The 25511-nt window shown below is 40.4% G+C and overlaps 3 protein-coding genes across 5 annotated transcripts; 2 read left to right on the top strand and 1 right to left on the bottom strand.

Annotated features, from left to right (window-relative positions):
* Positions 1 to 204: 204 nt before the first annotated feature.
* On the top strand, positions 205 to 2543 carry mgst3b (microsomal glutathione S-transferase 3b). The gene is made up of 4 exons (XM_029730404.1): positions 205 to 428; positions 984 to 1106; positions 1658 to 1730; positions 2119 to 2543. The coding sequence occupies exons 1-4, from the start codon at positions 303 to 305 to the stop codon at positions 2217 to 2219; spliced, it is 423 nt and encodes a 140-aa protein (XP_029586264.1). The 5' UTR covers positions 205 to 302; the 3' UTR covers positions 2220 to 2543.
* A 2236-nt stretch (positions 2544 to 4779) lies between these two features.
* Positions 4780 to 13737, top strand: LOC115172708 (transmembrane protein 50A). Of its 3 annotated transcripts, none has more exons than XM_029730400.1 (7): positions 4780 to 4895; positions 5715 to 5825; positions 5915 to 6027; positions 6163 to 6230; positions 12403 to 12495; positions 12632 to 12692; positions 12937 to 13737. In XM_029730400.1, exons 2-7 carry the CDS (start codon positions 5724 to 5726, stop codon positions 12980 to 12982), a joined length of 483 nt encoding a protein of 160 aa, XP_029586260.1. In that variant the 5' UTR covers positions 4780 to 4895; positions 5715 to 5723; the 3' UTR covers positions 12983 to 13737. The 3 variants fall into 3 exon arrangements, with proteins under 3 accessions (XP_029586260.1, XP_029586263.1, XP_029586262.1); XM_029730403.1 differs by having other exon boundaries at positions 12924 to 13082; XM_029730402.1 differs by having other exon boundaries at positions 4796 to 5141.
* A 4-nt stretch (positions 13738 to 13741) lies between these two features.
* On the bottom strand, positions 13742 to 17165 carry rhd (Rh blood group, D antigen). The gene is made up of 10 exons (XM_029730399.1): positions 16884 to 17165; positions 16062 to 16248; positions 15645 to 15795; positions 15416 to 15563; positions 15126 to 15304; positions 14789 to 14926; positions 14587 to 14714; positions 14311 to 14390; positions 14152 to 14225; positions 13742 to 14016 (listed from the first exon to the last, which is right to left on the bottom strand). The coding sequence occupies exons 1-10, from the start codon at positions 17032 to 17034 to the stop codon at positions 13990 to 13992; spliced, it is 1263 nt and encodes a 420-aa protein (XP_029586259.1). The 5' UTR covers positions 17035 to 17165; the 3' UTR covers positions 13742 to 13989.
* Between the last annotated feature and the right edge of the window lie 8346 nt (positions 17166 to 25511).

The following is a 25511-nucleotide window of genomic DNA, read 5'->3' as shown; positions in this document are numbered from 1 at the left end:
ACATTATGTGGTTTACAAACAAAGTTTATTTCCAATACACCGGAGTTGCATTAAAACGTAGACATTGTTTTGGACGAGTTTACTGTTTACTGGCAAGCAACCCGTACAAGCAGTATGAACCATAATAGATCGTATAAAAACATGGATCGTACTAAACACAGCGCGAGAAAATAAATATCGCGAGAGAACAGCATACATAACCGCTCCCCTGCTTGTTATCAGCAGCATAAACAAGCCGTGAATACAGGCGGAGGTTATTCTCGAATTAAAAATTTGTTGTTATTTTGCTGTGTTCTTTTACAATGGAAATTCTAGAGCTCTTGCCATCAAGCTTCGGATATGTCATATTTACATACTTTTATAGCTGGATCATGTTGAGTTATCTTGGTGTTAAGGTTGGAGCTGCCAGAAAGAAATACGATGTGAAAGTAAGTACATGACGTTTCTGGATGATGATGATGCAGAAATTAAATAATTGTGTTGCAATGCCAGATAAGTACATTTTAGCACTGTAATCCGTCTGGACATAGCCTTCTTCTGATCTGACCCGAGTTTATATAAACGAATTCCAATCCTGCTCAAATTGGGAGCTTCATTCAATGTCAGTCGGTCACTTCTTGCCTTGACCGTACTTGAGGTGCTATGTACTTGGGGCTAAAGCAAAACACATTGAAGTGAACTTGACCTGCGCTATGTATAATAAGTAGTCTGTTATGCAAACAACAATGTGTACATGAGAAATACAGGTCACCTGATGATGCAGACGTTGTATATGTTAATGTCTTTCACCTCTTCCATTATGTCAAGTATTTTGAATCTTGTCTCCAAGAACTTGGCCCTAATGCACCCCTACTCCATCCTAACGATGATGATGCAGTTGTAGTAGATGGCTACTACTATCCCTATTGCTGGTACAGGAGCTCAGAGAAAATGAGTATTACTATGCCACTTCTCACTGACTTTTTTTCTCCTCCACTGGGCAGTACCCTACCATGTACAGTGACAAGGAGCAGGTGTTCAACTGCATCCAGAGGGCCCACCAGAACACACTAGAGGTCTACCCACAGTGGCTTGTGTTTCAAACCATTGCAGCTCTTGTCTATCCAGTACGTATCTGCTTACACAAACCAGCATTACCAGGTTACATCACTTACACCTCCACACACATGGGTTGGATTTAATGTCAGCTTACATTTGAGTGGCTCTTTCACAACCACATTCAGAAACTAGTAGTTGCCCATTTTAAAATCCTCTAAATCCTCTTCCAAATTACTGCATGCTACTACCTAATTGAACAGCATTCTTTTGTCAACTCACACACAGTGCACTATTGGCCTTTTCCCTGTGTAAATACTGATAGATAAACGCTTCTAAAGAAAGTTTTATCACCAGTGTAATTTTCTGATAATAAGTAAGCCAAGTGGGAGTGGCATACCATGTTCTCTGGATGATCATTGACAGCATGTGCTGCATTTCTGTCCTCTTTACACAACCAACGACAGCACATACTAGTATAGGCCACACCTCACTGGTGTTGTGACAATGATTCAGCGTCTTCTCTATTTAACAGTTCACTGGCTGTTACACTGTCCTACTTCCTCACTCTGTGTTTTACCCTTTTTACTGTTATCCAATCACTCATCCCTCCACTTATAAGACTTCTGCAGCTGTGCTGGGAGCCATCTGGGTCACCAGCAGGTTCTCCTATGCCTGGGGTTACTACACCGGAGGTAAGACCATCTGTTGTAATGACATTGCACATCATGACATCAACACCTCTTATCTTTGTTTATTACTTTTGAGCCAGTTTCCATTCAATAATTCACAAACAGGGTCACAGGGCATGAGTGAAAAAGGTTAAACTCCCAATACACTCCTTGTAGATTAGATATGCTTTTAGCAACTATTTAGTATTTCAACCATAACTGCATTTCATCATTATTGTATACCATTATGAAAATTAGTACTACAGCTGTATTTTGTGAAATGTGTTGAAATATCCCCACATTCTGCAAAATGGTAGCAGGTAATGATTGGAAGAATCGCACTCTTATTCAGCATTTTATAAATGGCTGTAAACTATAATAATTATATCCCCCCCCCCCCCCCCCCTCCCAGATCCAGCCAAGAGGATGAAGGGTGCCTATGGGTACATTGGTTATTTTGGAGTCATCATTCTTTCCATCGCAGTGGCTTTGCAGTTGCTTGGAGTCTTGTGAGCCAGCTAGTTCTGTCCCCTATTTGCCCTTTTTACTAAAGAAATATATCTCTTGCAGTTGCTTGTGCCTTTTTATTCAAACAGCCACTATGATATCATGTAGCTGAAAAATATATTTTCAATTATGATAGTCTTTAATTGCTGTCGTCTTACCAGTGTGTAAACAATTATAGGCCTATGTGTTACTGCAACATAATTTAGTTTTGTTAGTTGATACTGTGAGGACCATGATTGTGATGTTTTTTTTATATGATTATCAGGCATTTGTAACCTTTCATGCCCATGTACTGACAACGCTATGTTAATAAAGATGAATGGAAACATTGCCAGAAGTTATTTATCTCATATTCAACCATGTTATTCATTCTTATGTGCTAGACTTGATATATCATTTTCCGAAGGGTAGAGAAATATAGAAGGCAAATAATATGACACTTGTGGTCTCTTTTGACGGTTTCATGTAAATTGGTGGAATTGCACATCAAACTAGGTCATGAAACAATCTACCAACCAATGGTCCCCCAGGCCCCTTAATATGCCAGTGAGATGCAGACAGTAGCTTAAACTGTTGTGGCCCACTGGCCCATAGTGATTCTCTGTGATCACTGACTTCACACAGCTCTATGAATTCTCTTTTCAAAATGTTTTTATAAAATAGTGCAATTGAAACACTTAAGTAAGGTATCTCCTCAACTGAATTGATATTGAACAGTATATGTCAGTTAGCAGGCCCAGTCCTGGTTGTAGCCTACAGTGTCTGTCTGCAATGGAATGTTATGAATGCCCATCCATGTGAGTCCCTGTGCTTATGGATAACTTGTATTTCCTTTCATCTCGGCAAGGTCAAATTAGGAAATTAATCATTTTAGAATTTTTCTAGTTGAAAATTGGATCTCAACTAATGTTCTTGTTTATGGTTTCCAAATTTGGTATAGAGTAACAGAAAATAAATAAAATATATCCATTTTTTTATTGAAATGTTTTCCTTTTGTTCATACCTGGAAGTACACTTCCCCCAAATATATTCACAGCACAAAGCCGGTTGAACTGCAGCACAGAGAAAGGATTCGACATTTGTGTGACAGGAAGATAAAAATAGTAATGTTAGCTAAAATGCTTAACTTATCGTGAAGTTAGCGTGCCAATAGAACTAACTCAGCGAAGCGCAAAAAGTATGAATGACCTGACTTTTCAGAGACCGTATCACCCTAAATGCTCCACGGCCAATGCAGATGTCAGATTGACCATGCAGTGCCATTCAATTAGTCCCTCTACTAGTAGTAGCTAGCTAGTGGATACAAATTAGCATGAAAGGCGCTCCATATGAAGCCTCCGACTACATTTTTGGATCAAGCATACATTGTCTTTAATCTAGCTTTTCCTGCCTAACTGGCGGGCCGGTGTGGCGAGATTACTTGATCCGTTGGTATATGACAACACGAGCGCTTATTTCAAAGAGCGCTCCATAAACCACACCCCAGTGGGCATATATAGGCATGTCAGTGGTGGAAAAAGTACCCAATAGTCATACTTGAGTAAAAGGAAAGATACCTTAAGAGAAAATGACTGAAGTGAAAGTCACCCAGTAAAATACTACTTGAGTAAAAATCAGAAAGTATTTGATTTTAAATATACTTAAGTATCAAAAGTAAATGTAATTCCAAACATATATTTAAGTATCAAAATGTAAACTACACATATTTTCAAATTCCTTATATTAGGCAAACCAGACGGCACAATTTAAAAAAAAAGGTTTAATTTACGGATAGTCAGGGGCACACTCCAACGCTGACATAATTTACAAATGAAGCGTTTGTGTTTATTGAGTCCGCCAAATCAGAGGCAGTAGGGATGAGCAGGGATATTCTCTTGATAAGTGGGTGAATTGGACCATTTTCCTGTACTGCTAAGGATTCAAAATGTAACAAGTACTTTGGGTGTCAGGGAAAATAAAAAGTACATTATTTTCTTTAGGAATGTAGTGAAGTAAAAGTTATAAAAAATAGAAATAGTAGAGTAAAGTACAGATACCCCAAAAAACAACTTAAGTAGTACTTTAAAGTAATCCTGCCCTATATACATAGACTTGGAATCACTGACCACTTTAATAATGGAACATTAGTCACTTTAATAATGTTTACATACTGCTTTACTAATCTCATATGTATATACGTTATTTTATTCTACTGTATTTTAGTCAATGGAACTCATTCCGTCTGTTGCTGAAGCCACCTGAAATAAATGGCTGCATACCAATTGTCAATCCCTCTCCTCATGGATATCCAAGCATTGGATATGTGTAAGCATTGACTACTTTACACCATTGTTAAATCGCTGAGATGAGAATAAATGTACAAGTCCACGCTTTTGGAGAAGGACAATATTAAAACGTGTACCAGTGCAACATAATAGCTCTGCCCACTAGGGCGTGCGCTTTTTGAAGTAAGCGCTCGTATTGTAGTATTTCAACGGATCGAGTTGCCCTACCGGTGAGTACAGTACACTGTGGTACAGTGCAGAGCAGATCTACAAAAATACGCAACTGATGCTGACATTGGCATCTCTAACATCAAAGAGGCGTGGAAAGTGAACTGAGCAGGCGTGTGATTGAGCTCACTCGGAAGCAAAGTAATAAACGGCGTCTGGGTGGGTCCATAACGAACATAACAAATAAAAGGTAATTTATTACCTATGAATATTAGGTGACAGTTTAATTTCTAATGTTTGTTTGTTATTGCTGTTAAGATATTGTTGTATTTTGGGATACTGGATCTTGAGTTGCGAACAACACGAAGGATCGTTCAAGGAAGGTCTGGTGCACCGAATGCTTTGAACAATAGACTGCGATCAAACTCACACATGGAGATGGAGCAGTACCAATTTATTTGAAACAATATTTAGCTATCGATCGATTGATACACGTGTAAGTTATCATAATTAATTTGATTCAAGAAAACTACGTTTGTTCTGGTGGTTGTTGATTAGATTATTTGTGTTTGAGAGTTTAGGCGCTTTAAAGCATCGTAACAGCTTTGTGTTTACGCAGCTTGACCTAATTTTACACAATATAGGTGTAAAAAGCATTTATGGGGCACTAAATAGGTGACTCCTTAGCACTGAAAGCTCAGGTAAACCGAGTCGGCATAGCAAATAGCAGATGCTTGCCAACTAAACATTCGTTTCACAGTGCTAAACTGTTGGATTCTTGTTATAAATATAGCTAAATAGCTACCTCGTCCATTTTACGTGTTGATACACCACATGTGTCATGAAGCTATGTGGTATACTATTCCGTATGCATGGAGTAGGTACCTGGCACTTATGCCATCTCATGACCTAGTATCTGGGCAACATTTTACCAGTAGTGGGTTTGATAAGTAAATGTATTCATTGGGCAGGCATTATACATGAACTGTAGTTAGCTACCTAGCTGTAATAGTCAACTCCATCCCTGCATGGGTCTCGTACTCTAACCCAGCTCCTTTTCCCTTCACAGCTCAGAACCATGTCAGGGTTTTTGGACAGCATCCGGTGCGGAGAATGCGAGTGCAATGTGGACTGGGGAGAGAGGCGAAACACCATTGCATCTATAGCTGCTGGAGTCCTGGTATGTTTTACTATCACATTTGACAACTGTACATCACTGTGAAGGGAGAAGGAAGGCTTATTCCTAAATCCTAATCCATATTCCTGCAGTTTTTCACTGGTTGGTGGATAATCATTGATGCAGCTGTGAACTATCCAGATGAGGCGACTTTCCATCACGCCTATCACGCCTGTGGTGTCATCGCTACTGTGGCCTTTCTCATGTAAGTCATGCTGTATTGTGAATGTGTCCAACGGGGTTGTGGTCAGTCTCATTTTAATTCAGGAATTCAGTCTGTTGAAATTCTCCTTGAAAATAAATTGAGCTCTTTCAACTTTTGTCTTTGGTACTTCTCTAGGATCAATGCTGTCTCAAATGGCCAAGTGAGAGGGGACAGCTACAGTGAAGGTTGTATTGGACAGACAGGTATGTGTATGAGAGAATGGAATAATCCTAAATGCATTCCTTTTCCTAACTGCATTCTATTCCTTGAATTTAAGATTTAGTCATAAATGCAGAATGATGTAGATAAATCAAGCAGCTCAGAGCTGAACTTATGTGTTCGGTTGCTGACGTTGCGTAATGCTGGCCTCGCTCTGTGGACAATTCTTTGTTTTATTGTTTTATTTGTTTTTTGACAAAAATAGCATCAGTTTTGAGTCAGGAAATGTGTACTTTTCCACCTAAAATATTAGCGATTCTTGTATGTAGCCGACTGCCTCAGCAGTGGAGATGGGTAACAACGATATGCCGTTATATGGAGCTTGATGTCACGGATAAAACATTTTGGGGGGGTGAGAAGGAGCTGAGAAGAAGGTACCAAATGCCACGTTTTCTGATAAAAGATGCAGAGGATGGTTAGCAGCAATTTTAAATAGTAAATAAGATGTAAATACTCCTGCAGCCCACATTGCACCACTGCGTGTGTAGCAAGCACTTCAGCGACGATGCATATGAACGGGATATGCAATCTGAAATGATGGGGACAATAAACTGAAGGACACTGAAAGATACAGCTGTGGCTGTATTTCTATGGGCTGGATCTGGTGCAGTGGCAAAATACAAAGGAACGTTTGAGAAGAGAAAGCGACAAAGCAAGCGTGCAGAGGTATGTAGCCTAGCCTGATTTGACGTTCGAGGGGTTCTTATTGTGTTATTACCATTGCATCATCATGTAGGCATACTTTTGAATATATAGTGTATGCGGACACCCAGCCATTCAATCTCCATAGGAAACTTTGGCAGTAGAAGGGCCTTACTGAAGAGCTCAGTGACTTTCAGTGTGGCACCGTCATAGGATGCCACCTTTCCAACAAGTCAGTTCTTCAAATTTCTGCCCTACTAGAGCTGCCTGGTCAACTTTAATTGCTGTTATTGTGAAGTGAAAACGTCTAGCAGCAACAATGGCTCAGCCGCGAAGTGGTAGGCCACACAAGCTCACAAAACGGGGGCTGCGTAGCGTGTAGAGGCAGTTTGGACTACGGAGTTCCAAACTGCCTCTAGAAGCAACTTCAACTGTTTGTCAGGAGCTTCACAAAATAGGTTTCCATGACCGAGTAGCTGCACACAAGCCTGAGTTCACCATAAGCAATGCCAATTGTCAGCTGGAGTGGTGTAAAGCTCGCTGCCGTTGGACTCTGGAGCAGTGGAAACACGTTCTCTGGACTGATGAATCACGCTTTACCATCTGGCAGTCCGACGGATCAATCTGTTTTTGGTGGATGCCAGGAGAACGCTACCTGCCCCAAAGCATAGTGCCAACTGTAAAGTTTGGTGGAGGAGGAATAATGGTCTGGGGCTGTTTTTCATGATTCGGCCTAGGCCCCTTAGTTCCAGTGAAGGGAAATCTTAATGCTACAGCATACAAAGGCATTCAAGATGATTCTGGGCTTCCAACTTTGTGGCAACAGTTTCAGCATGACAATACCCCCGTGCACAAAGCAAGGTCCATACAGAAATGGTTTGTCAAGATCAGTGTGGAAGAACTTGATTGGTCTGCACAGAGCCCTGACCTCAACCCAATCGAACACCTTTGGGATGAATTGGAATGGCGACTGCTAGTCAGACCTCACTAATGCTCTTGTGCCTGAATGGAAGCAAGTCCCCGCAGCAATGTTCCAACTTCTAGTGGAAAGCCTTCCCAGAAGAGTGGAGGCTGTTATAGCAGCAAAGGGGGACCAACTCCATATTAATGCCCATGATTTTTGAATGAGATGTTTGACGAGCTGGTGTCCACATACTTTTGGTCATGTAGTGTAGGCTTATCTGCTCTACACGTTAGGGCACATATGCTATGTATTTTTGACATGGGGAGTTGAGAGACAACAGACATTATGTCACCTTGCATTGCAAAACATTGGGATAAATGAATATAGACTATATAGTGTTTTGGGTTAATGTGAAAACGTATACCCACTAACTAACGGTCTCCGTCATGGAGGTTTATGAAAAGCAATCATTCAATAAAGTAATGTAGCTACTAACTCGTTAGATAACTGTCCATTTGGCCGAGCTCGAACAGAGGTGCGTCTCCAATTCTTTTTTCGAATACGGAAAATAGTTCCCAGGACACCAGAATTTGTGGGCAGCAAGATATGTGTATGTGACCAATAAAATGTTATTTGATTCATAATGTAAATGAACTGCTCCTTATCATTATGTGCCTCCATTTCTGTAAGAATTGTAGTCAAATTTTCTGGTAACATTCCTCATTCGTGGCATTGGAGTGTAATTGCCACAACTGCACCACCAGTCTGTTTTGATCCTGGGGATGGGTTGGGGCTGTAGTCCAGCTACTGCTACACTTTGGTGGCTAGAGCAGCGGCAGCCATCTGAAGCTCAATTTGCCTCAATTCTTTGTCCGAATACTCTGGCTCAAATAAATACGGTTCAACAACACCATCAGCACCCCTCCAGTAGTTTTCATCGCTTGTGAGTATTTCGTCATAAGACATGCAGTATGTTTGTAGGTTGTTGATTCCTTTGTATAACTAATGTGTAACAATGTGCATCTGTGAATAAGGGCATAACGTTTCTACGTAGCAGGTATTTCCCAGAGAGCGCACATGCACGGTTGTTACCATCGCCGCTGCTGTGGCAGTTGGCCACATAAAATAATATAAAATATTTGCAAATGTTTTAGATGGAAAAGTACACATTTCCTGGCAACCGGTAGTACTTTTGACAAAAAGCTACTTCGACCGTACCCTTTCAATAAAACAAATAATTTGTCTACACTTCGCAGATTTCTGAATCATGAAATTCACTGGAAACGGAGCAGAGCGAGGCCTGCATCCAGCAACGTCACGAGTCACATGACCCATTTTTGCAGCTTTTTCATTACAGCACTAGGGGGAGAGGGCAAACTCCACTGAACTAGTTTAAATGTATGGAATCACTTGGGAGTGTCTGGATTTTGGGTAAACTTCTCCTTTAATTGGATTTTGGGGGCCCAGAAGCTGTGACTTTTTGCTCTTACAATACGCACACACACAGAGAGAGATTGGGGCGGCAGGTAGCCTAGTGGTTAGAGCGTTGTACTAGTAACCGAAAGGTTGCAAGATCGAATCCCTGAGCAGACAAGGTAAAAATCTGTCGTTCTGCCCATGAACAAGGCAGTTAACCCACTGTTCCTAGGCCGTCATTGAAAATAAGAATTTGTTCTTAACTGACTTGCCTAGTTAAATAAAGGTAAAATGAATAATAAAATCTACACATACCCACATGCAGTTTAAATGGCATCAGCTTTATGGGCGCCCAACCAATTGTGCTATTATGTGGGGGGTTTTCACGCACAAGACATCCTCCAAACACCCCACAGGGCCAACATCCACGTTATTTGCAAGAGGAAGCGACACAGGTACGGAGGACAAAGAGCCGGATGCCTGGTTAGGACCTGAAAAAGGCGAGTGGGAAAGCTGCCATTCCCGTCAATACTACTCGCCAACGTGCAATCATTGGACAATAAACTAGACAAGGTACGATCACGAATATCCTACCAACAGGACATCAAAACTGTAATATCCTATGTTTCACTGAATCGTGGCTGAATGACGACATGGATATTCATCTAGCGGGATAAACGCTGCACCGGCAAGATAGAACAGCACACTCCAGTAAGACGAGGGATGGCGGTCTATGCATATTTGTAAACAACAGCTGGTGCATGAAATCTAAGGAAGTCTCTAGATTTTGCTCACCTGAAGTAGAGTATATTGTGATAAATTGCAGGCCACACTACTTGCCTAAAGAGTTTTCAGCTATACTTTTCGTGGCTGTTTCTTTACCACCACAGACAGATGCTGGCACTAAGACCGCACTTAGTCAGCTGTATAAGGAAATAAGCAAACAGGAAACCACTCACCCAGAGGCGGCGTTCCTAGTGGCCGGAGACTTTAATGCAGAGAAATTTCCATCAACATGTTAAATGTGCAACCAGAAGGAAAATAATTCTAGATCACCTGTACTCCACACACAGAGACGCGTACAAAGCTCTCCCTCGCCCTCCATATGGTAAATCCGACCACAACTCTATCCTCCTGCTTACAAGCAAAAATTTAAAGCAAGAAGCACCAGTGACTCGGTCTATTAAAAAAGTGGACAGATGAAGCAGATGCTAAACAACAGGACTGTTTTGCTATCCCAGACTGGAACATGTTCCGGGATTCTTCCGATGGCATTGAGGAGTACACCACATCAGTCACTGGCTTTATCATTAAGTGCATCGAGGACGTCGTCCCCACAGTGACTGTACATACATACCCCAACCAGAAGCCATGGATTACAGGCAGTATTCACACTGAGCTAAAGGGTAGAGCTGCCGCTTTCAAGGAGTGGGACTCTAACCCGGATGCTTACAAGAAATCCTGCTATGCCTTGCGACGAACCATCAAACAGGCAAAGCGTCAATACAGGGCTAAGATTGAATCATACTACACCGGCTCCGACACTCGTCTTATGTGGCAGGGCTTGCAAACTATTACAGACTACAAAGGGAAGCACAGCCACGAGCTGCCCAGTGACACGAGCCTACCAGATGAGCTAAATCACTTCTATGCTCGCTTCGAGGCAAGCAACACTGAGGCATGCATGAGAGCATCAGCTGTTCCAGGCGACTGTGTGATCACGCTCTCCGTAGCCGATGTGAGTAAGACCTTTAAACAGGTCAACATACACAAGGCTGCGGGGCCAGACGGATTACCGGAACGTGTGCTCCGGGCATGTGCTGACCAACTGGCAGGTGTCTTCACTGACATTTTCAACATGTCCCTGATTGAGTCTGTAATACCAATACTGTAGTGGCTCACATCAACACCATTATCCCAGAAACCCTAGAACCACTCCAATTTGCATACCGCCCAAACAGATCCACAGATGATGCAATCGCTATTGCACTCCACACTGCCCTTTCCCACCTGGACAAAAGGAACACTTACGTGAGAATGCTATTCATTGACAACACCATAGTACCCTCAAAGCTCATCACTAAGTTAAGGATCCTGGGACTAAACACCTCCCTCTGCAACTGGATCCTGGACTTCCTGACGGGCCGCCCCCAGGTGGTGAGGGTAGGTAGCAACACATCTGCCACGCTGATCCTCAACACTGGAGCTCCCCAGGGGTGTGTGCTCAGTCCCCTCCTGTACTCCCTGTTCACCCACGACTGCATGGCCAGGCATGACTCCAACACCATCATTACGTTTGCAGACGACACAACAGTGGTAGGCCTGATCAACGACGAGACAGCCTATAGGGAGGAAGTCAGAGACCTGGCTGGGTGGTGCCAGAATAACAACCTATCCCTCAACGTAACCAAGACTAGGGAGATTATTGTGGACTACAGGAAAAGGAGGACAGAGCACGCCCCCATTCTCATTGACAGGGCTGTAGTGGAGCAGGTTGAGAGCTTCAAGTTCCTTGGTGTACACATCACCAACAAACTAACATGGTCCAAGCACACCAAGACAGTTGTGAAGAGGGCACGACAAAGCCTATTCCCCCTCAGGAAACTGAAGGTTTTTACCCTCAAGCCATAAGACTCCTGAACCGGTAATCAAATGGCTACCCGGACTATTTGCAATGTGTGCCCCCCCTCTAACCCCTTTTTTTATGCTGCTGTTACTCTCTGTTTATCATATGTGCATAGTCACTTTAACTATACATTCATGTACATACTACCTTAATTGGGCCGACCAACCAGTGCTCGCTCACAGTGGCTAACCGGGCTATCTGCATTGTGTCCCACCCGCCAACCCCTCTTTTACGCTACTGCTACTCTCTGTTCATCATATATGCATTGTCACTTTAACCATATCTACATATACATACTACCTCAATCAGCCTGACTAATCGGTGTCTGTATGTAGCCTCGCTACTGTATATAGCCTGTCTTTTTACTGTTGTTTTATTTCTTTACCTACCAATTGTTCACCTAATACCTCTTTTGCACTATTGGTTAGAGCCTGTAAGTAAGCATTTCACTATAAGGTCTACACCTGTTGTATTCAGAGTACATGACAAATAAACTTTGATTTGAAATTAAAGATGGAGCTTCAGACCCTAATGAGTCCCTTCCACCTCATTGTATCACTGATTGCAGGAGCTCGTGTGTGGCTCTTCATTGGCTTCATGCTGGCGTTTGGATCTCTTATTGCTTCCATGTGGATCCTGTTCGGAGGCTTCGTAGTGCCCAGTAAGTCCAGCATTCCCACTCAGCATGTGATTATGGTTATATAACCCAAACTAATAGCTTATGGACATTGAGCGGTCACTGTGCAAAAAATTGTAAAGAATGATAGTAAAGTAAAAAAAAAAAAATCTTTTCACAGAGAAACCTGTTGTGTATCCTGGTATTGCGGTTTTCTTTCAAAATGCATTCATTTTCTTTGGGTAAGTATTCTTCAAAATATTCTTCATGTTTTACCTTAATTAAATGTAATTTTCTGTTAAATTATATGTACTATAGGTATTCTCAGATATTCCCTTGGAATCTATTTCTGGCCTAGTAGTGAATACGTCACTTAAATGTATTATAGTCTAAAATGAACTATAATACCTTTAACTAGAACTACATTACAATACATTGTCTATGCTAGTTATTTTCTCTAAATAGACACCCAGTCTTTTCTTGCAGGGGCTTGGTGTTTAAATTTGGACGCACTGAAGACTTGTGGCAATAATGATTTCTCTCCATGTCATACGATCTGTTCTCTTTTTCTGAGACAGTCTACGCTTTGTTCAATCAAAACACCTACTTTCTGTTTTTCAAGCAATACAAAATATTCATTTTGTATGATAACTGTTTTTTTTAGCTTTTAGATTAACATGTGTTTAATTTATTAGTAAATTGGTTGTACAAATGCACTTTTTACAATATAAAAAGCACAATTTGCAATTTCTCTTAATGCAATGTTATTTTCTTTTCACTCAAAGTATGGAGCTATTCTGTTACAATTTACCATCTTGTATAATGGAAACCTTCAAAAACAGATTATTTACAATACCCATTTGCACTCTAATGATATATTTTGCTCCTTTTGATGAGGAAATGTTCATTATTAAGGTACAAACATCTGAGGGGGAAAAGATAGGATATGTATATATCTCTCGGAGGGTTAATGTTGTAAGTAGATTTACTTACTGTACATTTACTGAAAATAATTTAACCTTGAATGTGGGCAAACAAACGTTTTACAATAACTTGTCTAGATGTGGAGTCTAATTGAGTAGTTATACTGAACCATCATTTGAAGGTTCTTAACTCAAGCTGTAGTTTGTGTGGTTTGATTCTTCAAGGTTTCAATGGGTCTATTCTTTGACTGTATTTGACTGTAATGCTTATACATTTTCAGTACTTGTATATTAACCTAACCAGGAGGTCACTTTTCTGATCCTGAACAACCATGGCAGCATTAAACACAAAATGTACAACACACGCGTACGAGATGACAAGTCTTTATTTGCAGCTCTCACAGGCCAGTTTCTCTCTTCTCTTGGCTAATATTTGAAGTTTGACTAACACAAAATAATCACAATCACATATTCCAGTGCTGTTTTCACATACTACACATTTTTCAAAATGTGTAGTAAGTTGAAGATGCATGGGAATATTGTATGGTTGAAATGATGCATTGGTTCATTGCTCTCCTGACACTCAACACTTGTTCCTTTTTTCTTTTCCAACCTCTCAATTTTTCCCGCCTAGGTGGGGAAACTGAAAAACAATGATTTAAGTTAGATAGCATAACTTTAGAGGCACAAATGTATTGCTTCAACTGCATGCATATCTTTTTTAACCTATCAATTGTTTGAAACAAACTGAGTCTTTCTGTCATCACTGATTACTTACCTCCCAGAAGGCCTGGTCATCAAAGAGTTTCTTGTTCTGGGGTGGCCTCCAGAAATTACATTTCAGAAGAAAACCTGAGCAGGAAGGAACATGTTTGTGGTTAAAACTCCAATCCACCAATGAGTCCAATAACATATGTACAGTACTGTTGAAAGTCACCTGTGATGATTCCCAGAATCATGCTCAGGCTCAGGGTGATGAGGAGCGTGCAAATGTGGAACACAGCAAATCGGACAGCCCTGAAAGATTCATAACCTCATTCAAAGGACACCCCCATAAATTTGAACATGTTCTTATGTATTCACCTTAAATGATTTATATAAGTAGAGTGATTGTTATAATGTAATGCCTTATCAAATGCGGAGATATTTTTTTTTATACATGTCCCCAATGCTCTTCATATCCTGTAAACATAGGTGCTTTAATGCTGCGTACGTTGTGAGATCATCAGAGTCAGCGATCTGTAGGAGAAGTTGAACCATCCACCCCAGGATTCCAGGCAGACCATGGACACTAAGGACTCCGCAGGTGTCATGACACTCAAACGCAAACAGCATGATGGGCTGAAAGATCAAAAGCAATAATATGAGATAGTGAAAGCCCACGGTGGGCAATTCATTCATTTGTTTATACGTACCTTAATGTATCGGGTTCCCAAGGTTGATATCAGTGCAGCAGCAAATCCAATCGCCATAGCTACCCACGGCAAATGAACTGCTGACATAGCAACCCCAATAGCAACACCACCAGCAAGAGTGCATCTCTGAATATGAAACTGAGGAGAAAACATCCACACAATTATTTTAGTGGATCGGATAGGGCAACTCTATCCCTCAAGATGACAAAATATGTGAAATTCTTAAATTGTTCTTCTATTCTACTTGATCAATATCCCACTTTAATGGCTACCGCTGCCCTTTAACTTCCCACCTACGGGTGGCCCTGGTCATTCAAACATGTTTTCAGGTCATTACCAGGTTGAGTTTCCCTTGGGGACTAGTGAGGACAGAGAAACCAGCAGCTGTGACGGCACTGACTGCCAGGGCCAGGTAGGTGCTGTAGACAGCTCTCAGGTTCCTCCCTCTGTCAAGACGATCCACCTCTACCAGCACAGAGTTAAAACTGGGCCAGAACATCCACAGGAACAGAGTCCCTGGAGAGGAAGAGATGCACATACCAACCAGAAGTTAACACTTGTATTATTGCAAACAGCCCTGTCAAACAACAAACACATTATTAGTGGACCACTAGCATTTCCATGTACCCATTACAGAGAACAGACCGGTCTTGCGGTCAATTTTCTCTTTCTCATGCTGTTGCTCGGATCCCTGTCTGTATAGGATCCATGATAGCATCAGTCCAAAGAAGGCCCCAAAGATGTGGAGCAGCATGATGGTATTCAGAAACTGCACCTGTGTGTAAACAGACCACCCAATCATCAGTATACAGTCTAAAAACCCATCGTCATCAGATTCATCACTTTATCGGCTTACCTTTAGGAATGTCTGGAGTAGCCAGCCATTCAGCACAAATCCAGATATCTCCAACAGGGCAATAAGAAGGAGATGGACAGGATTGGTCTTCCCAAGGACAGCACCTATGGCAATGAGGGAGGAAGCTGTGCACATCTCTGCAACAACCAAGCTGGTCCAAACAGGAAAAGGGGTTCAATATTTATGATATATGCTTCCAACAGATAACTAAATATAGATATTAGCTATAATCAAATTGGCAGATAAAAAATCTGGGATCTAACATTTTGTAATATCTTCAAATCTCCCATCAAATCTGAAGTTTAGATCCAATTACACTATGCCTCAATGCTGAATGAATAAGAAAGAAATGCACCATCTAAACATAATGAAATAAGATAATGCCTATCCCATACACCTCAACTTATTTCTCAATACCTTCTCATATTTATCCAGATCTTTCCTCTGTGATACATAGACTCAACACCGTTCAGGATAACTGCCCACTGGACAGCCATGGCTGCCACTAGGAGGGTAAATCCTGCACCACTGAAGCTGTACCGCACCAGGAATGTGGCCAGAAAGCCAAAACCCAGAATCACCATCACATGAACATCCTGAAATTCTGTGAGGAAAGAGGGGACACCTAATATGTCACAGATAGGAAAGACATTGTATCACTAGTCTTGTAAGCCTGTAAGAGGATAGAGTTTAATTGTTTTGTGTTGCCTCACACAAATATTGTGTATCACTGAAACTGTGCACAATGCAGCTAGCTGTTATGTGGGAAAGCTTTGGGAGGACATATCCACCCCAACAAGTCCAGCCGCAACTCTTGCTGGCCCAACCAGATTAAGCACTTATCACTCGTAACCAGTGTTGGCAGGCCCTACCCATTTTTTTGTTCTCTCTCTCTCTGTCTGTCTGTGTCTGTAAACAAACACTGTAGGCTATAGCCTCAAAACATTGTGAAAACTATAATTTTGATCTCATGGATGGGCAGTCCTTTTACCCATTGTTTGTCTTAATTTGAGTGGTTATATTTCTCCAGTCCCATCCTCCAGTCCCATCACTCAGCTGTAGTGGAGAGGTGGCTTTGTTGTTTGAAATGCTGATTACATTTAACTAATATATTCCCAGAGCATGCTTTAGTAAGAAACTTTTTTTTGTCTCATAATAACAATATTAATAATTATCTTGAAGTATACCTCTGTACACCACCTCTCCAAAAAAGCACATTACAATTGTTATTTAACTCACCTGAGTAATAGTTGGTGAATGCATGTTGTTTAGTTTGTACATTTTGTTCAATGTCAACATAAAAAATAAATACTATGATGAATCCCGTCTGCAGGAAAAAGAGCAGAGGCGGCAGACGAAAGCGGAGACTCTGTGCGTATTGGGGAGCCATCGGCGCTTCTAACCAAAATGACCAAATGATTCCAAAACAGAATTGTCTGCGCACAACCCCTTCTACGCGAAACTGGAATGTCCCATTGGGCAAGGAAGAGCAGCTACTTTACCCTCTGTTTTATCTGTTTATGTTTACAAGTCAAAATGTCGACGCTGCTGCAGGTGTTTGGGCAATCCCTATTTGGTATCGATGTGCGTGTAGAGTAGATGACGTTACACATTGATTCGGTTTTGAAGACATGGTGTTTTCATTTTAGATAAATAATATCAGTTTACTTTAAACCGCATTTGAAAGTGAAAAAAATATGCTAGTAGGCAGAATCCCAGTAGAAAATCGTCTGCAGGAGCCTACTGTAGCCTACATTTATCAAAAACGTTTCATATATAAACCCTATGGAATGTGGCTTTTGTCCTAAATAAGGAGCTAGATACTCAACATAGGCAACATATTTATCACCCATAGCATGTGTATTGGCCTTTGACTCAGATATTAACACAACAATCATTTTGATCTGGATTAAATGTTTTGAAAACCTGTGCCCAGGTTGTGCAAATTGCTCCAGTGTGAGTGGTTGCGTCTGAATAATATATACTTTATCCTAAAGTGTGCACTTGTTTACTACCCACAAATCTAAAGTGTAGACCGCTTCCCAGTACACGACACACGAACGTCATGCACAGATGGCGCGACTCTCGCACTAAGAAAGCCATCACCACCTGCACACATTCAACATTATTACAATATTACTTCCAAACAAAATAACTTTTTTAGGTTCTCATACACTTACAATGATGTTTTGATTCTTGCTTGAACAGTCGCTAAGATTATATTTGGCTGTGATCTTTGCAAAATATCTATTTTGGATGCAGCAGTTGTTAGCTAGAATGCTAACGCTCATTGATATAGGCTGTAGCAGAAGCTCAGCGGTGTAAAGTACTTAAGTAAAATTACTTTGAAGTACTAGAGTACCTTTTTTGTGGTATCCTTACTTTACTTTACTATTTATATTTTTGACTACTTTTACTTAACTACATTCCTAAAGAAAATAATGTACTTTTTACGCCATACATTGTCCCTGACATCCAAAAGTACTCTTTACATTTTGAATGCTTAGCAGGACAGGAAAATGGTCCAATTCACACACGTATCAAGAGAACATCCCTAGTCATCTCTATTGCCTCTTATCAGGGGGACTCACTAAACACAAATGCATTGTTTGTAAATTATGTCTGAAAATTGTACCATCTGATTTACATAATATAAGGAATTTGAAATGAGTAATACTTGTACTTTTGATACTTAAGTATATTTAAAACCAAATACTTTTAGACTTTTACTGAAGGTGTATTTTACTTGGTGACTTTCACTTTTACTTTAGTCATTTTCGATTAAGGTTTCTTTACTTTTACTCAAGTGTGACAATTGGGTACTTTTTCCACCACTGCAAAAGCTAGCCAAAGAGCCATTTTACTGGTTGAAGTTGAAGTGTTTTAGTATAATTTGCGATGATGATACAAACATTAAATGAAGCTAGACATTCTAACTAGCCTTAAAATCCAATTACTCATAAGCAACATGTAAATAGTTTTTATTATACTGAACAAAAATATAAGTGCAACATGCAACAATTTCAATGATTTTACAGAGCTACAGTTCCTATAATGAAATCAGTCAATTGAAATAAATAAATTAGGCCCAAATCTATGGATTTCACATGACTGTGCAGGGGCGCAGCCATGAGTGGGCCTGGGAGGACATAAGCCCATCCACTGGGGAGCCAGGCCCAGCCAATGATAATTCGTTTTTTAAATAGTCCTCAGTTTCATCAGGTGTCTGGTTTCAGGCGATCCCGCAGGTGAAGAAGCCGGATGTGTAGGTCCTGGGCTGGCTTGGTTACACGAGGTCTGCGGTTAAGAGGCCGGCTGGACATACTGCCAAATTATCTAAAATGACAAACGAGGCTTATGGTAGAGAAATGAACATTTAATTCTCTGGAAACAGCTCTGGTGGACATTTCTTCAGTCAGCATGGCAATTGTACGCTCCCTCAAAACTTGAGACATCTGTGGTGTTGTGTGACAAAACTGCACATTTTAGAGTGGCCTTTAATTGTCCCCAGCACAAGGTGTACCTTTGTAATGATAATGCTGTATAATCAGTTCCCAGATTTTTTTGGGTCAAAATCCAAAAGTTATGCTGTATATACTAATCCCCCAAAAATGTTCTGGGCTAATAATGTAAGAAATAACACACACAAAAACAAAAAAAATACTGCGAAGTTGCTTAGGAGCCAGAAACATAGCGGCCATGTCTATCGACGCCATCCGTCTCCCAGTTGTCTTGAAGATTTCAGAGTCTGAGATCACTGTTCCCAGATGTTTTAAATGCGGCACCAGTCATCTTGAAAGCACCAGTTGCCTACTGCTATTCATTTGAGAAGGGCTCCCCGCTTTTGCCAGTTCACGTAACAGGCCACGGGCCTTAGAACGGTGTGCACCGCAGCTACCAGTGTGTTGTGAACAACAGAGTAAGCAACAATAGCGGAATCGGCAGTTCGCTTCAAAAAAAAGAAAACCGATACAATTAGTGGAAACATTCCACAATTGGACTAGATCATGCTAAACAAGGTTGGAATGTTGTTATATAAATTCAACAAAATACAATTATTAGTTAATTTGGCTGAAAACGTAAAAATCTGTTGAAATCACACTGTGGATATATCTTCAGAATTGCATTGGGGGCATACTTATATGCAGTGTACAGCCAAACCTATGGATTGTGCACCCATGAAATGGGGTATCAGCCTACTCAGTGACACCTACAGAACACAATTCTCAAGAGTTCAACACATTGCAAAGTTCAATTGGTGGCGTTCAGCGTAGTAATAATGTCAGGTCATCACATTGGGTAGCCATAGCTATTGACATGGAACAGAGAGTGAGTAAAACATTACCTTGTGGAATAATGGACTCCTTTTACAGCAATACAAAATGGAGATCAAGGGTACTATGTAAAGATTGCAAAAATACCTTGCTGTGTAATACTAGGCATTCAATAAAGTTGTGATGGATATTGTCCTTGATTATGAATTCTGGCATCAATGCCCTAAATGAAAGAAAAAACTGTCAGATGGCAGCAGTTGAAGTATCTATACTGAACAAAATATAAACGCAACATGCAACAATTTCAAAGATTTTACTGAGTTACAGTTCTGATAATGAAATCAGTCAGTTAAAATAAATAAATGAGGCCCTAATCTATGGATTTCACATGACTGGGAATACAGATATGCATCTGTTGGACACAGATATCTTTTTAAAAAAAGGTAGGCGCGTGGATCAGAAAACGAGTCAGTATCTGGTGTGACCAACATTTGCCTCATGCAGTTTGACACATCTCCTTCGCATAGTGTTTATCAAGCTGTTGATTGTGGCCTGTGGAATGTTGTCCCTCTAGCCTCTTGAATGGCTGTGTGAAGTTGCTGGATATTGGCGGGAAATGGAACACGCTGTGGAACACATCGATCCAGAGCTTCCCAAACATAATCAATGAGTGACATGTCTGGTGAGTACTGTATGTAGGCCACGGAAGAACATCTTCAGCTTCCAGGAATTGTGTATAGATCAAATCAAATCCAATTGCATTAGTCACATGTGCCGTGTGCAGTGAAATGCTTAATTACGAGCCCCTAACCAACAGCACCGGTTAGTTGAGGTAGTATGTACATGTAGGTAGAGTTAATTAAAGTGACTATGCATAGATGACAACAGAGAGTGGCAGTGGGGGGGGGGCAATGCAAATAGTCTGGCTAGCCATTTGACTAGATGTTCAGGAGTCTTATGGCTTGGGGTTAGAAGTTGTTTAGAAGCCTCTTGGACCTAGACTTGGCGCTCCGGTACCACTCGCCATGCGGTAGCAGAGAGAACAGTTTAATCCACTTCTTGATATGTCACAACTGTCAGATGGATGGATTATCTTGGCAAAGGAGAAATGCTCACTAACAGGGATGTAACAAATTTGTGCACAAAATTTGAGAGAAATATAATATGCTTTTTGTGCGTATGGAATATTTCTGGGATCTTTCATTTCAGCTCATGAAACATGGGTCCAACACATTACATGTTGTGTTTATATTTTTCTTCAGTGTATGTATGTTTGTTTTCCAAAGCAGTAATTTCAGGGCAAAGCATTAATACATTTTGTGACAAAGGAATGAGAGATTGTTTTCTGTCAACTCGGACAAAGTACAGTGCATTCGGAAAGTAATCAGACCCATTGACTTTCTCCACATTTTGTTATGCTACAGCCTTATTCTAAAATAGATTAAATTGTTTTTTTCCCTCATCAATCTACACACAATACCCCATAATGACAAAGATAAAACAGGTTTTTAGACATTTCTGCAAATGTATTAAAAATACAAAAAAATGAAATCACATTTATATACAGTGCCAGTCAAAAGTTTGGACACACCTACTCATTCCAGGGTTTTTCTTTATTTTTACTATTTTATACATTGTAGAATAATAGCGAAGACATCAAAACTACGAAATAACACATATGGAATCATGTAGTAACCAAAAAAGTGTTAAACAAATCAAAATATATTTTGTATTTTAGAATCTTCAAAGTAGCCACCCTTTGCCTTAATGACAGCTTTGCACACTCTTGGCATTCTCTCAACCAGCATCATAAGGTACTCACCTGGAATGCATTTCAATTAACAGGTGTACCTTGTTAAAAGTTAATTTGTGGAATTTATTTTCTTCTTAATGCATTTGAGACAATCAGTTTTGTTGTGACAAGGTAGCGGTGGTATACAGAAGATTTGGTAAAAGATCAATCTTCTACAGCTGCACCATTGAGAGCATCTTGACTGGTTGCATTACCGCTTGGTATGGCAGTTGCTTGGCACTACAGAGGGTAATGCGTATGGCCCAGTACATCACTGGGGCCAAGCTCTCTACCATCCAAGACCTCCAGACACCCAAGTCATGGACTGTTCTCTCTGCTACCGCACGGCAAGCGGTAACGATACACCAAGTCTGGAACAAACAGCACCCTAAATAGCTTCTTCCCCCAAGATATAAGACTGCTAATTAGTTAGTCCGGATAGATATTTGGTTAACTATTTAACTATCTGTATAGACCCTTTTTTGACTCATCATATACGCTGCTGCTACTGTTTACTGTCCGTCACTTTATACATACAGTGCCTTCAGAAAGTAGTCATACCCCTAGACTTATTCCACATTTTGTTGTGTTACAGCCTGAATTCGAAATGGATTAAACAGATTTTATTTCTCACCCAGCTACACACAAAACCCCATAATGACAAAATTAAAACATGTTCTTAGAAATGTTTGCAAATGCATTTGAAATGAAATATAGAAATATCTAATTTACATAACTATTCACACCCCTGAGTCAATACATGTTATAATAACCTTTGGCAACGATTACAGCTGTGAGTCTTTCTGGTGGTGAACTCCCCGAGCAGTTTTCTTACTCTCCGGCAACTGAGTTAGGAAGGATGCCTGTATCTTTGTAGTGACAGGATGTATTGTTACACCATCCACAGTGTAATGACTAACTTCACCATGCTCAAAGGGATATTCAATGTCTGTTTTTTTTTTTACCCATCTACCAATAGATGCCCTTATTGGCAAGGCATTGGAAAACCTCCCTGGTCTTTGTGGTTGAATCTGTGTTTTAAATTCACTGCTCAACTGAGGGACCTTACAGATAATTGTATGTGTGGGGTAGAGATATGAGCTGGTCATTAAAAAAGAATGTTAAACACTATTATTGCATAGAGAGCGAGTCCATGCAACTTATTTTGTGACTTGTTCAGCACATTTTTACTCCTGAACTTATTTAGGCTTGCCATAACAAAGAGGTTGAATACTTATTGACTTAAGACATTTCAACTTTTCATTTGTAATTCATTTTTAAAACATTTGACATATGGGGTATTGTGTGTAGGCCAGTGACAAAAACATAAATGTAATATATTTTAAATTCAGGCTGTAACACAACAAAATGTGAAAAAAGTCAAGGGGTGTGAATACTTTCTGAAGGCACCTCAATTACCTCGTACCCCTATACATCTACCCCTTGTATATAACCAAGTTATCGTTACTCATTGTGTATCTATTATTACATGTTTGACATTTTTAATATTTCTCTATTTTCTTTCTCTCTGCATTGTTGGGAAGGGCCCGTAAGTAAGCATTTCACTGTTAGTCTACACCTGTTGTTTACAAAGCATATGACAAATAAAATTTGAGTTTATATATTTTTATTTGATATACTGACTGGGATAGTGATTTCCTCAGTCAAAGTCCTGCAGTAAGAGTTAAAACACTAATGTTTGTTTAAACTCTACATATTTGTGTTCTCTGGATGTCACTGAGTAGGCTGAGTAGGCTGATACACCATTTCATGGGTGCACAACAGTGAAGGCTCCGCAGAGGAGGACCATCCTCCTCAGTGAATTTCAGAAAAATGGTTTTGATTTTTTTTTATCTAAAAATGATATATTTTTTTAGATAACACTATACTAACTATATTCACGTCACTAAATCATTTATTAAAACACACTGTTTTGCAATGAAGGTCTACAGTAGCCCCAACAGCACTCTGTAGGGTAGCACCATGGTGTAGCCGGAGGATGGTTAGCTTCTGTCCTCCTCTGGGTACACTGACTTCAATACAACGCCTAGGATGCGCATGGTTCTCACCCCTTCCATAGACTTACACAGTAATTATGACAACTTTCGGAGGACGTCCTCCAACCTATCAGAGTCTTGCAGCATTAACTGACATGTTGTCCACCCAATCAAAGGATCAGAGAATGAATATAGTACTGAAAGCATATGCTACAGCTAGCTAGCACTGCAGTGCATAACATGTGGTGAGTAGTTGACTCAAAAAGAAAGACAATAGTTGAACAGTTTAACAAATTCATTACTTCCAAAATGAAGGAGAAGCAAGAGAAGGATAGAAAGAGAGATTGTTATTTTTTTCACTTACTTAGCTAGCAAATGCAGCTAGCTAGTTTTGCCAACTCAAATACCCTGCTCAAACAGAGGAATGCTATGTTAGATAGCTGGCTATCACTATCCAACACAACACTGGAACTCTTCCAAGTCAAGGTAGGCTTTTGGTTTTACTAATTTATTGCCAACATGGCCCACCAGTATAAGTGCTAAACTGCTTACTGACTGTACACTGTTACGTTACTTCATGATTCTAGCGGGTTTAGTAATGCATTAGTTCTATTAGTTATTTTGACTATGACATCACTTTAGCTAATATGGTGACAATGATGTAGGCTGTGTGTAGCGGTTTTGATATGGTTTGGCTTGGAAAGGTTTTTTCGCCTCAAAAATTGAAGTCACAAATGAAGGGAAAAGGTGAGAGGAGGAGAGCACATAGATGTGAGAAGGAATACAACGTGGCTGTTATGAAAAGGAACTGTAATTACTCGTGATCAGGGGTTCATTCATTCCGTCGATTCTGTTTAAAAACGTTTCTTAAATGGAAGCAAACGGAACGGGGATAAACATACCTGAATCTGTCCAATATAAACTCTCTTTTGCCACTGTTGGACTAATGATTACACCCTAGATCAGCTAGATGCAGGCAAGAGTGTGCAAGGTGAAATGTAATGTGTCACTGTCTGTCACCTCAAAATGTTCTTTCGACCTGTGTGCACCCACGTTGTAGGCTAGGTTGTAGCAACTTCATGATGGGTATAGTGAAAATTTGAGTATCATGTAGTAGCCTAAACCTATCGCTGTTATATTGAACTGGGTGAATGGAATATGAATGATGACAGTCATCCAATATGCTCTAATAAACGTCTCCGACCGCCACTGGTGCACAATGCATTGGTTAGGCTGTACAGTGCACTTTGAATGTTCAATACACACAATAGACTGGGATGGTGATTTCCCAGAGTCAAAATCCTGCAATAAGAACTATGGTGCTAATATGTGTGTAAAGTCCTTAGAATTGTGTTCTGTGGGTGTCACTGAGTAGGCTGATACCCCATCCATAGGTCAGGCTGTACACATGCCCCCAATGCATTTTTTTATTCAAATACATCCACAATGCGATTTCAACTGATAGGCCTAATTATCTTTTGTTGAATTTATATAATAACATTCCAACCTGGTTTAGCATTACCTAGTACAATTGTGGCATGTTTTCATGCCAATTCCACTATTGCTGCTCACGCTAAATGTTGTTCACGACACACATGTACAGCTGCTCAGGTTAATAGAACTCCCTGGGCTTGTTCGACGTTGCAGCCGACAATACAGGCGACGGCCGACGGACTGATCTACAAGAAACATTTTATTATAAATAACTACTCATTATTTGTAGATCGGTCAATCAGTCACAATTTACCCTTGATACATTACAGGTTTGAGCCTCTCGAACACGGCCCCTCCTTGTTCGCTCGTC

This window comes from Salmo trutta, chromosome 33 (assembly GCF_901001165.1).
Source record: "Salmo trutta chromosome 33, fSalTru1.1, whole genome shotgun sequence".
Lineage (NCBI taxonomy): Eukaryota > Metazoa > Chordata > Actinopteri > Salmoniformes > Salmonidae > Salmo > Salmo trutta.
Note: the sequence above shows the minus strand (reverse complement) of the source record. Positions and strands in the feature narration are given on the sequence as shown.

What these genes read in the sequence shown, in the direction of transcription:
- rhd (XM_029730399.1), bottom strand. Translation starts at nt 17,034, where the DNA reads ATGGCTCCCCAATACGCACAGAGTCTCCGCTTTCGTCTGCCGCCTCTG. An exon ending in GACTCTGATGATCTCACAAC is followed by an intron (nt 14,391 to 14,586) that starts GTACGCAGCATT and finishes TGAATCTTTCAG; the next exon opens with GGCTGTCCGATTTGCTGTGT. An exon ending in ATGACCAGGCCTTCTGGGAG is followed by an intron (nt 14,017 to 14,151) that starts GTAAGTAATCAG and finishes ATTGTTTTTCAG; the next exon opens with TTTCCCCACCTAGGCGGGAA.
- mgst3b (XM_029730404.1), top strand. Translation starts at nt 303, where the DNA reads ATGGAAATTCTAGAGCTCTTGCCATCAAGCTTCGGATATGTCATATTT. An exon ending in TTGCAGCTCTTGTCTATCCA is followed by an intron (nt 1,107 to 1,657) that starts GTACGTATCTGC and finishes TCCACTTATAAG; the next exon opens with ACTTCTGCAGCTGTGCTGGG. An exon ending in CTGGGGTTACTACACCGGAG is followed by an intron (nt 1,731 to 2,118) that starts GTAAGACCATCT and finishes CCCCCCTCCCAG; the next exon opens with ATCCAGCCAAGAGGATGAAG.
- LOC115172708 (XM_029730400.1), top strand. Translation starts at nt 5,724, where the DNA reads ATGTCAGGGTTTTTGGACAGCATCCGGTGCGGAGAATGCGAGTGCAAT. An exon ending in CTATAGCTGCTGGAGTCCTG is followed by an intron (nt 5,826 to 5,914) that starts GTATGTTTTACT and finishes ATATTCCTGCAG; the next exon opens with TTTTTCACTGGTTGGTGGAT. An exon ending in GCTACTGTGGCCTTTCTCAT is followed by an intron (nt 6,028 to 6,162) that starts GTAAGTCATGCT and finishes GTACTTCTCTAG; the next exon opens with GATCAATGCTGTCTCAAATG.